Here is an 11,839-nt window from a genome sequence, read left to right as displayed (position 1 = left end):
CGTGTCTGATCGAGGTTCACAGTTTACCTCAAGATTTTGGAGAAGCTTTCATGAGAACATGAGTACGAAGTTGAATTTCAGTACGGCTTATCACCCTCAGACTGATGGACAGACTGACAGGACTAATCAAGTATTGGAAGATATGTTGAGAGCTTGTGCCCTTCAGCATGGAGGAAGTTGGGATAAAAGTCTACCTTATGCTGAATTCTCATACAATAATAGCTATCAGGCCAGTCTGGAGATGTCACCTTTTGAAGCTTTATATGGGAGAAAATGCAGGACTCCTTTGTATTGGGATCAGACTGGAGAAAGACAGTTCTTTGGGCCTGAACTGATTCAAGAAGCAGAAGAACAAGTCCGTAAAATTCGAGAGAATTTGAGGGTGGCTCAAACCAGGCAAAAGAGCTATGCTGATAATAGAAAAAGACCACTGGAATTTGAAGAAGGAGATTATGTGTACCTCAAGGTGTCACCACTTCGTGGAATGAGGAGATTCAAAGTTAAGGGCAAATTGTCCCCTCGCTACATTGGACCATTCTTGATCTTTAGGAGAGTTAGGGAGATGGCATACCAACTCGAGCTACCTGCTAGTCTATCAGTTGTGCATAACGTGTTCCACGTATCTCAACTAAAGAAGTGTCTTCGTGTCCCTGAGGAACAGTTACCAATGGAAGAGCTTAGTGTTCAGGGTGATTTGACTTACACAGAGTACCCGATCAAGATTTTGGATACTTTGACTCGAGTTACGAGAAATAAGGTGATAAAGATGTGCAAAGTGCAATGGAGTCACCACGGTGAAGATGAAGCAACTTGGGAAAGAGAAGAAGAGCTTCGCATAGATTTTCCCCACCTTTTCCCTAGATCTTCTTAAATCTCGAGGACGAGATTATTTTTAAGGGGGGTAGGATTTGTAACACCCACTTTGTAATTTGTTAGAAATAATATCAATAGAGAAATAATTTCTCCTTATGTGAGTTTAACCTTTGTGCATCATCACATGTGTACACCCTAGGTAAAAACAAATAATTAATAACATAAAAGCCACTAAATTATGTATCATGCTGGTTCTTATTTTTGTGTGCATTTTGTGTCCATAAAAAATGTGACAATAAAAATATTAAAGCCCAAAAGGGGAATTTAGAATCTAAAAGAAATTCTTGAATAAAGAAAAGAAGGAGAAAGTACTAAATAGAATACAATAAATACAGGAATTAATTAAATCAGGTTCATATTAGTATTTTAAAATGGTACAGTTGAACTAAGTTCGAACTTTACACAAATAAATTCAAATTTGAATCTTAATTAGAATAAGAAGGGAAGAGAAAATCAAAAGAAAAAGAAAAAAAAGAGAGAAGAAAACCCTACGCCTGGGCCGGCTCTGCTCTAATTCGGCCCACCTGGAGTGCAACCCGCGCACGAGCCCGCTCCACCGGATTCGCGGATGGCCGACTGACCCCTGGGTCCCGCGCGCAGCCTCACCACGTCGCACTCGCGCACTGACAGATGGGGCCGGATGGCTAGCTCCTTTCCCTTGGGCGCCGCGGTAGATTTCTGTCACCGCCACGCGGGGCCGCCTGGTCAGCCAAGTACCCAACGCAATGAAATCTCGCCCAGCCGCCGTCTCAACCATGCGCGCGACTTCCCCGGCGCCATGCGCGGCAAATCCGTCGTCGCCCAACATACAGTCGAGGAGTCCGCATGACCTCGCGACCGAGCCCGGAGTACTTAAGCGACGCGGTGACCTCTCCTTCGCACTCAAGTCGCCGTACGCGCTGCCCTTGCAACCCTCGCCATTACCGCGCAGTGAAACCATGAGGAGTCGTGTGCCTTGTGCCGCCGCGAGTAATCCTCGCAAAAACGTCGATCCGGTCCCCGGGGAGGTGTTCGGGGCAATACCTCTCGGAATTCGTCGCTGGCATCGCCGGATTGCCTCACCGTACCTCGGCTTCCGCCGCGCGCCGTGGACAGGGCTGCCCGCTGCCTTCGTGCTGGTACGAACCTTACCCAATCTCTTGCAATCACTTCATTGTCGTGTAGATCCCACCCGATTGGAGTTTGGACGCGTATTATCGAGGTTTGGTTGTGCGGCAATGGCGCCGCCGCGCGCTGGCTGGATTCCGGCGACCACCGTGGGGAAATCGGGTCAGTGTGGTGACGTCGCCGCTAGACCATTGATTTCCCCCTGAACGGCTACGATTAGATCCTACGCTTACCCCTTTGTGCTTTAAATCATGACCACTGATCTGGAAATCGAAGGCTCCGGTAGTGGATTGGTGAGGGTCGCTGCGGTTCGTCGATCACCGATCCAATGGCCATCATCGAATACCGGGATAGTTAGTGGTTGATCTAATCTCAGCCACAGAACTCCGATCCTACGGTTTTGTGCGCGCGATACCCTTTCGCCGTGGCGATTTTGTTAAAGAGCCCCTGCAGAAAATAGAAATAAACCCGCCGTCCTATGCGCTGTTCCCTAGGTCTTAGGAATTTTATCCCTGAGGCCCCTGCGCTTCACAGATATTGAGGCCCAATCCAGTGCAGTTTAAAACTGAATAAATAAAAGGGAAAATGAATTTTTAATATGAAAATAATTACTAGAAGTTGATAAATTCATAAAAAATCCATTTTTAGTCCAAATTAGTCCATTCCACTTTCTAAAATTTTGTAATTTTATTATCTAACACTTAAAGCCTCTGTTTTATCATGAAAACAGTAAGAAATTTATTTCTCACTTAATCCTATTTTTAAACACATAAAACCTTTGTAAATTCATATCTTAAAAGCTATAACTCCAAAAATTATGATTCATGTTCCTAGAATTTTATTTTAATATGTAGATTATTACTGTGTATTTTGTTTACAAGTTTGGTGTAATATTAATTTCTCTATATGCACTGTGCTTGTTTGTATTGTGGCGAGTAGAAGAGCCCGTTGCTGAGGATCCTGGTGAGGAGAAGGTTGAAGTAGCTGAGCAGGAGCTCATAGAAGGAAAGTTGTGTCCTTGACCACTTTTTACCCAATAATGTTCTTTAATATCACTTGCTCATGCATAGGTTAATTTTGATGGGACCCGATAGGTCATTCTAGATTGTTTATCTCATTACCTTGTTTACCCCTGAATCACTTGGGTAGTTTGCTATTGCTTTACATGGTTTTGGGATAATCATTTATTATATCTATGTTCCAATTATTCTTGTTATTCTATTTATGTTCATGTCAAGTTCATTAATGTTAATTGGAACATAGATCTTAACTTGAGAACCACGTGCCACCACAAGGGTTTAATGGGACGCCCTTGGCTGACTAATTAGGAAAGTTAGTGGAAGACTACCTTACCCGAAAGGGGCAAGGACAGTAGGGGAGTGGTCAGTGTAGGGAGGTCCTTGGTTGATTTTGCTGCGATGGCGGTCAGACAAGAACCCTGCATTGGAACTTCCTATAAACTGTAGCGGGTTTTCGGAAGCTAGTGGAACTTTGTAAAGGCCTCGTAGTGTTGCCCTGCCGCGCTTCCTAGGTAGAGGTGTATGGGATTCGCGACCCCTTGGCGGATGGGTAGCATGACTTGTGGGTAAAGGGTACAACCTCTGCAGAGTGTAAAACTGGTATACTAGCCGAGCTCACGGTCACGAGCAGCTCAGGACTCTCTGATGTTTAAGTTATGGAACTTAAATTCAATTTTGTCATTTGCATTGCATGGGTTTATTATTAGTTTTGTTCTATTACTTCACTTAAGGTTTGGTACTTACTTACACTTAGTAACTACTAATAAAATTTTGACCAACTACTTAAAAACAATGCTCAACATTAACCCCTATCATTGATTTGCCTTACACATCACATGAACTCACACCTTTGTGAGTTTATGTCCACTGGTTCCCCATAACTTGTTGAGCTATGATCATGTGTGAGCTCACCCTTGCTGTCTCGCACCCCCCCCCCACAGGAGAAGAGCAGGTGGTTCAGGAGGAGCCACAAGGCGAGGAGTATGATCTGATCTAGGTGACGTTTCTCAGTTGACATTGGCGCCGACGATCCTTAGTTCGTTTTATCTTTATTATTTTATTTTGTAATAAGTCTTCCGCTATGTAATAAATACTCTGATGTTTTATGACATTTATCTCTATACACTCTGTTATTATATATGTTGTCTTCTTGACGCATGTATGGGATGCACCTGGCTTTGTTCCTTAAAGCCGGGTGTGACACCCGAGCTGACTCAGGCTACGGGGAACAAGACCGGCGTCCCATCTGGCTCGCGCCACCATACGAGTAATGATGGCGCCCCGCATGCCCTGTGACGACGGCGGCTCTCAGCCCCCTTACGGAAGCAAGAGGACGTCAGCAAGGACTCGACAGCCTCGACAGCTGTCCTTCCGCCAGGCTCCAGCGCTCCTCCGACGGCCACGACACCACGCGAACTGGGTGCCAAGACCTCTCCGGCTGCCACGATGGCATGTACTTAGGGCGCTAGCTCTCCCCCGCTAGACACGTTAGCACATTGCTACACTCCCCATTGTACACCTGGATCCTCTCCTTACGCCTATAAAAGGGAGGACCAGGGCCCTCTTACAGAGGGTTGGCGGCGCGGGGAAGGACGGGACGGCGCTCGCGCAAGGCCGCTCGCTCCCTCCCGTGTGGACGCTTGTAACCCCCTACTGCAAGCGCACCCGACCTGGGCGCGGGGCTAACACGAAGGCCGCGGGTTCCACCTCCCACGCCTGTCTCCCTCCGGCAGCTCTCTCCCCCCTTCGCGTTCCGCCTCGCGCCGACCCATCTGGGCTGGGGCACGCGGCGACGATTTACTCGTCGGTCCAGGGACCCCCGGGTTTCGAAACACCGACATATATGGTTGTGGGTGGTTCATTATGTCGGAGTGAGAAAGAACCGGTCCATAGAGAGGATTTGATCCTTTTAAGGATCAAGAGTGTGACACTCTTACGTGGGTGCTCCAATATATAAGTACCAGTGGATAGTGTCGACTCTTCAATACCTTGGGAAAGCATTGAGCATTTCTAATATTTACTTCACTTTAAGCATTTACTTTTGAGTAACTACATTCTAATATTTACATTACTAGAGCTATCATTCTAATACAGGATTAGAATCTAGGATCTAAAAGGGTTGATTGTAAGGTATAATTACTTCTAGGCAAAGGGGTGAAGCGGCCTCATCAATAGACTTTAAAAGTGAGGGGATTCGTCCCATATAGATCCCTTCTATTTTCATGTCCACCAAACCAGCCTTTAGAGAAATTTAGTTCACTTTCCTCTTAAACATATTGATACTTTAAGATACATATAAACATCTCTTGACATAAAAGCATCGGGACATCAATTACTGATGGCATGCAGCTAAGAAGGCAGCAACATGAGGCCATGCATGGTGCCCAATCACCCACTGTCCAAATTCCGAAGTGTCTCCGCACATGCCCCTATCTCCCAAATCATATGGATGCCCTTCCACCTTGCAAAAGGCAACGTATTGTTCCTACCTATTTATTACATTGAAACTCATTCTTTGTAAACCTTTTCACCAACATATATTCACGAATAGCTTTCAGCAGGTATATATATAGATTAAGAAGAAGAAAAAAGCTTGTAGCATTGTAGGCCCAGGAGTATATATCGTGCATGTGGTGTATGATCATTCATCATACACAGGCCGTTGCAGTATACATCTCTGTTTGTTCCGATTCCGTCGGCGTCGATCGAGGGGTGTGGGCGTGGTCGGAGGCGTAAATCGGCTTAAAAGATCGCATGCACTAGTGAGACGGTATGTGGTGTAGTGTACGATATATCTCTGCGAGTCCAATCCATGGAAAGAGTGAAATTCCGGTGGCGACATATACAATTTTGTGCAGATACGTCCGCGTGCAGGTGTCATCGATCTCGATGGATCGGCACGGTAAAGGTCTGTTCGGTTCGTTGGGAATGATCATCCGGAACAATTTTTAGTTAGATTTTTTATCTTAATTTATATAAGATTTGATCGGCTGGAACGATTTCCTGCTGAATTCCAGTACAAACGAACAACATGCCCTAGGAATACTTGTATTATTTGGGCTGGTGATGTTGAGTCCTGACTGAGACGGCCTCGGGCACCGTAGCGGGGAGGAAGAAGCGTCGTACTCGCTAGTTCGTCCGCGTTTTTTGGCAGCTACCTCGCCGGGGCGATCGGCTGGCTGTGGCTGGTCCCGGACCCGGACCCGGACCCATTGGTGCTGTGGCGATGCCGATCGCGGCACGCACGGCTCGCAGAAGAGGCATGGAGGATTTCTGTACGTGTGGATCGGTGGTGCTGGGTGGAGCCGCTCGGTCGGCTGTTGGCACTAGCAGGACGGCGACGTGGGCTTGGCCTCACGTGGCTCGCGACGACGACGGCGGCGGCCTGCAGCAGCGAGGAGGGAGTTGGACTTCGTTATCCGTCGTTAGCGCGGCGGCAGGGCATGCGCGAGCACTATGCTGCTACAGGGCGTTTTTCGGAGTGGCCGATCGTACGAGCTATCCTGCGTGCGCTGGATGTGGATCGTGCGTCTGTCTCATGTTAGAGTAGAGCAGAGCAAAGCAAAGCAAACAGATCTGTAACAGGAGCAGGATAGGATCGCGTGGGGTATGGTATGGGTATCATCATGGCGCGTGGTTGTGCTGATCCTAAGCCTATCGGCACTAGTACTTCTAAATCCATACCAAAAAAGAAATATATATACTAATCATCAAAATTCTTTACTCTATACCACAATAATCCACGGTCATATTTACGTTATATCTTAACTCTATATGTACTACCACATATTATATCATTTCTTTTCAATTTATATTCTATCCCTATACAATACCGTCTAATGCTGAGAGGTGCGTCCCTTACCATCGAGTAGGAGAGAGTGAACGGTCTAAATAGCGTTTCTTGCGCTCTCTCTAAATTTAGAGTATCAGATAGGGTGTCTCGTTGTTGGATCCTTTTACTGCATACATGACTCAAGCTTCGTAGCGTGTCATTCATGGTTCTTCGTTGTGTATAGCCTAAGGTTTTCTCCAACAAGGAGAGGCAGAGAGGCACTCGTGGATAGGTATTTGGCAGGATGTCGTATGACCTTTGATTTGTACAGGCACGCAAATATAGTCCATGCACTCCCTTTTGTTTGGAGAGTTGGTTCCCGCACGCGTTATGAAAAGCGGATGTTGCTATGTGGACAGATGTTTAAGGAGAGAGGTTATTTATTTTGGTTTGCCTGTTTCATCATCCTGCCTGAGGCATCTTCCATGTGGAATAGGAGGGTTTTGGCACCCTGTTTATGATCACCCTTGAGGTTGATGTACACGATCCATCCCCTCCATCTCGCAGGAAAGCCAAGGTGCTCAAGTAGAGTGAGAAGATGCTCCCATAGCATCGAATCAAAGGCTTTTGTAATGTCCAATTTCAGAAGTAGCGTTGGGGTCTTGTTTATATGAAAACGGTGGGCCACGTTACGCATAACCAGAAATTTCTTGTGTATGCTCCTGCGCTTGATGAAGGCGCTCTGATAAGTGGAGAAAATCGATTCATATGAGACTACAGCCCCAAAGCCAATGTTTTGGAAATGAGCTTTATGAAGGAATGGATTAGGCTTATCGGTCTAAAGTCCCCCACTTCTTTGGCTCCCTCTTTTTTTGGGGATGAGGATAACATTAGAAGTGTTGATGAGCAACAAGCTGCCACAACGAAGAGCGTGGAAAGCATTGGCCGCCTCGAGGACATCGCCTTTTATTATGTTCCAGCATGTCTTAAAAAATAACCTTGTGAAGCCATCAGGTCCCGGAACTTTGTCAGAGGGCAACAAATCAATGGCCCTTTTGATATCCTATTCAGAAAACCGGACATCCAAAGATAGAGGTCATGACACCGTAACCCGAGTGTCGTCTAGTTGAAGTCTATTTTTGGGGCGAGCGGACAACACAATAACTTTTTGAAATAGGATTGCACTTTCGCGGCCTTGTCTTCATGTGTTTCCATCCATTTCCATTTGTATCTTCTAGACACTGTATGAAATTTTTTCGACGCCTAGATGTGATCCTCCGATGGAAAAATCTAGTGGTGGCGTCCCCAAACTTTATCATATTTAGACGGACAGCCTGTTTTCTCCGCGCGTGTTCAATATCCGCAAGGCCGAGTATTCTCTTTTTAAGTTTGCACCTTAGAATCTCTTCTCCCAGGGAGAGAGTACTCATCTCCCGTGCTATATCAAATCTATGAATTACCTCTAAAGCCATATGAAGTTAAATCATAGCATCCGAAATAATGCCAAAGCTCCATTGTCTAAGAGTCTTTGCTGTAGTCTACAGCTTGTAGTAGAGCCTATGGAAAGGTTCCTGATGCGTGCAGTAAGCGCATCAGGCCCTCATCACCACCTCTACGAATCCTGGAAGCACGAATCAAAAATTCTCGAATCTAAAAAAGCGCATACGCCGTGGGCCACTTTGATAGCATGCAGGTATACACGGTTTCAGTTTGAACATGCAGGTCGCCACTTGCAGTTTGAACATGTAGGCTTTATAATTTTAAAAGACAACATATATATGGATATGGAGTGTGTATGCACACTTACCAAGTGTGCTTTTAATTCTATTATGTATATACATTTATTAATAGGTTGCACTTATACTACTGTATAATAAAGTATGTTACGTTTAGAGAGTCGTTTTTGGTATCAATATCCCTTAAAATGCACTCTTCTTGTTGGAAGCTTTTGTCTCGGCCTACAGCGCCGCGGAAGGGGGTAAAAGAATAGAATATATGTTGGCAGATGGTTATGTCTATGCTAATCTACAAGTGCCCGACACATATAGCCAGGCAAGGCCAGGCTCGAGTAGTCGAGTAGAGTACACGGAGTAGGCGAGCGCCTATAAATAAACTCATTCGAGAAGCGTGCCGATATTGTTCGCGAAGTTTCTTACTATGTATGGTGGTGTTTGGTTACATGGTGGTGTTTGGTTACTAGGTAGTCCCTCCATTTTATTCCACTTTAGTATATAAATTGCAAAATATGGAAACTATAACTCTATTTTAGTTTTCATATTTGACAATTTAGTGACTAAAGTGGAATAAATTGGAGGGACTAAAAATTAGTCTCTAAAACCAAACCTTTTTGCCATTTTGGTGCGGAACATATAGGAGCATGCGGCACGGATTGTGCTATGGCAGGTACCCGACCCACCGCATTTCTTATCCGCTGCTGGGGTGTGGGTGCGCCTCGTCGTCGGCGACCTTTCTCACACCCAGCGGAGACGACCCATTCCGATTGGCGGAGGGAGCTCTCGTCCAATGGGTCGCGGGCTCGCGGCGCCATGGGATTCACGCATCCCGCCGCCGGGCGTGCGTGGGGCAAAATCAGCTCAGCTAATTGGGTAAAGCGACCGCTTTTTCCGGTGTGTTGTGTGTGCGTGGCTTGGCTTTGGCTTTGGCTCGAGTCCGTTCCATCACAGCAACTTGCCACTTGCTGCCAGTAAACAACACAAAGGCGTTCACCACCGGCTGGAGATGCCCTGCCAATAGCGAGGAGAGCCCCTACTGGGTTTGGTTCATACCCGTGTTATCCACTACAGAATCCCAGCTCGATCGGCACGAGCCGACTGGTCGCTACACTTGCCGACTTGCGTAGGGAGGAGTCCTCTTCCAGTTGTCTTGCCCTGCCACAGCCCACAGGAGATTCACTGGGCTGTTTGCGATGGCAGAGTTAGCCACGGCAACGTACAAAACCAGCTCTTGCTAAGGGGAAAAATCACAAAATTATTGTTGCGTCTCCCTTTTACTACTGTTTGCTGCTGCTGTGGTGGTCTGGATAATTGGGCATCTAAACGAAGGCTTGTGTTCCTCGCTGGCACAACCGAGAACTCATCGTCATCCAATCTGCAGCACCAAACCTTACCCAGGACCAGGAGTAGGAGAGAGAGAGATGGAGGAATAAAGCAGGGGGGGCACGCAGCGCACGGAGGGAGAGCCGGAGGGAGATCAAAAGGAAGGAGGCAAAGCTTTGCTTCTGAGAGAGGGAGAGCCGGAGAGCGAAGAGAAGCAGGCCAACCCACCCCCACCCCTGCACTGCACACACAATCCCCCCATGGCCTCTGCTCCAGCTGCTGCTATATAAGCGCGACCCGGACGGCTCTGCTTCCCCAGTAGTCCTCTCCTCTCCTCCCATCCATGCTTCGGTCCACGCACCCACCCAGCCCCACCAGCGGCAGCTCCGCGGCGCCGGCGTCCAGCTCCGACGCCGCGGCGATGGTCGGGGGCGGCGCGGCGGCGGGCAGCGGCGGCGCACCGAGCGGCGCCAAGCTGCTGCAGATCCTCAACGTGCGGGTCGTGGGCAGCGGCGACCGCGTGGTGGTGCTGTCCCACGGGTTCGGCACGGACCAGTCGGCGTGGAGCCGCGTGCTCCCCTACCTCACCCGCGACCACCGCGTGGTGCTCTACGACCTCGTCTGCGCCGGCAGCGTCAACCCGGAGCACTTCGACTTCCGCCGCTACGACACGCTCGACTCGTACGTCGACGACCTCCTCGCCATCCTCGACGCGCTCCGCATCGCGCGCTGCGCCTTCGTCGGCCACTCCGTCTCCGCCATGATCGGCATCCTCGCCTCCATCCGCCGCCCCGAGCTCTTCGCCAAGCTCGTACTCATCGGCGCGTCGCCCAGGTATGCCGCCGTATGCGTATGAATATGATGCCGACCGAATCCATCCATCCATCCCGATTCGATCAACCCAACCTCTGGAAGCAATTTGAGTTTGTTTTAAAATTCCGGGCACAGGTTCCTGAACGACCACGACTACCACGGCGGGTTCGAGCTGCCGGAGATCCAGCAGGTGTTCGACGCGATGGCGGCCAACTACTCGGCGTGGGCGACCGGGTACGCCCCGCTGGCGGTGGGCGCGGACGTGCCGGCGGCGGTGCAGGAGTTCAGCCGCACCCTGTTCAACATGCGGCCGGACATCTCCCTCCACGTGTGCCGCACCGTGTTCAACACCGACCTCCGCGGCGTGCTGGGCATGGTGCGGTCCCCCTGCGTGGTGGTGCAGACCACCCGCGACGTCTCCGTCCCGGCCTCCGTCGCCGCCTACCTCAAGGCCCACCTCGGCGGCCGCACCGCCGTCGAGTTCCTCCAGACCGAGGGCCACCTCCCGCACCTCAGCGCCCCCGGCCTCCTCGCGCAGGTGCTCCGCCGCGCGCTCGCCCGGTACTAGCGGAGCGCCTGCCACCTACGGTCCTGGTGGTCATCGGTATTTTTTACCGCCTCGATTTACCCCGTGCCGAGACCGGGGACGGGGATCAGATAATGTGGCGACCCGCGCCGTTTGCTGTGCGCGCCATGACTGTAGACTGTAGTACGAGTGTACGACTTGTTCTGGACTTCTGGTACCCGATTTTTTTACTGCTTTTTAATGGAGAGCCGAGCAGTAGCACTGGTACTCCGCATCTTGCCCTCTTCTCCTGCACCTCCACCCAGGTCCTGGTGGGCCTGCTCGCGACACGTGGCGAGTACTCGAGGCGGTGCACGAGCTCGGTCCAGATTCGCCTTCGCCTTGTCCTACCTGCTACCTTTGTTATTTTACTGCTGGTAGTTTACTGCTATGAGAATATGAGATAGGGATCAGCCGCCGCCCCGTCGGATATTCTGACTTTGATTAAGCGGGTAGTAATGGATTGGTTTGGTTGGCATCATTACGTGACGTGCATAGTTGGGTTCTGGATAAGTCCTGGCCTGGCCTCCTGGGGAAGGGCAAAACCGAGAAAAAAAGCCGTGGCGGAGGGTTGCCCACGTCATGAATGGGCCATCTCCGTGTCGTATTTATCGCTGATAATGAAGTTGACCGT

General features: G+C 49.2%; 1 protein-coding gene across 1 annotated transcript; it reads left to right on the top strand.

Annotated features, from left to right (window-relative positions):
- Positions 1–9,192: 9,192 nt before the first annotated feature.
- LOC100284268 (uncharacterized) lies at positions 9,193–11,434 on the top strand. Its single transcript, NM_001370619.1, has 2 exons — positions 9,193–10,661; positions 10,776–11,434. The coding sequence occupies exons 1-2, from the start codon at positions 10,171–10,173 to the stop codon at positions 11,206–11,208; spliced, it is 924 nt and encodes a 307-aa protein (NP_001357548.1). The 5' UTR covers positions 9,193–10,170; the 3' UTR covers positions 11,209–11,434.
- The last annotated feature ends 405 nt before the right edge of the window (positions 11,435–11,839 follow it).

Source organism: Zea mays, chromosome 1 (genome assembly GCF_902167145.1).
Source record: "Zea mays cultivar B73 chromosome 1, Zm-B73-REFERENCE-NAM-5.0, whole genome shotgun sequence".
Taxonomy (NCBI): domain Eukaryota; kingdom Viridiplantae; phylum Streptophyta; class Magnoliopsida; order Poales; family Poaceae; genus Zea; species Zea mays.
Note: the sequence above shows the minus strand (reverse complement) of the source record. Positions and strands in the feature narration are given on the sequence as shown.

Excerpts from the sequence above, each read along its gene's own strand:
- LOC100284268 (NM_001370619.1), top strand. The coding sequence starts at position 10,171 with ATGCTTCGGTCCACGCACCCACCCAGCCCCACCAGCGGCAGCTCCGCG. Across the intron at positions 10,662-10,775 it reads CTCATCGGCGCGTCGCCCAG|GTTCCTGAACGACCACGACT; the intron begins GTATGCCGCCGT and ends TTCCGGGCACAG.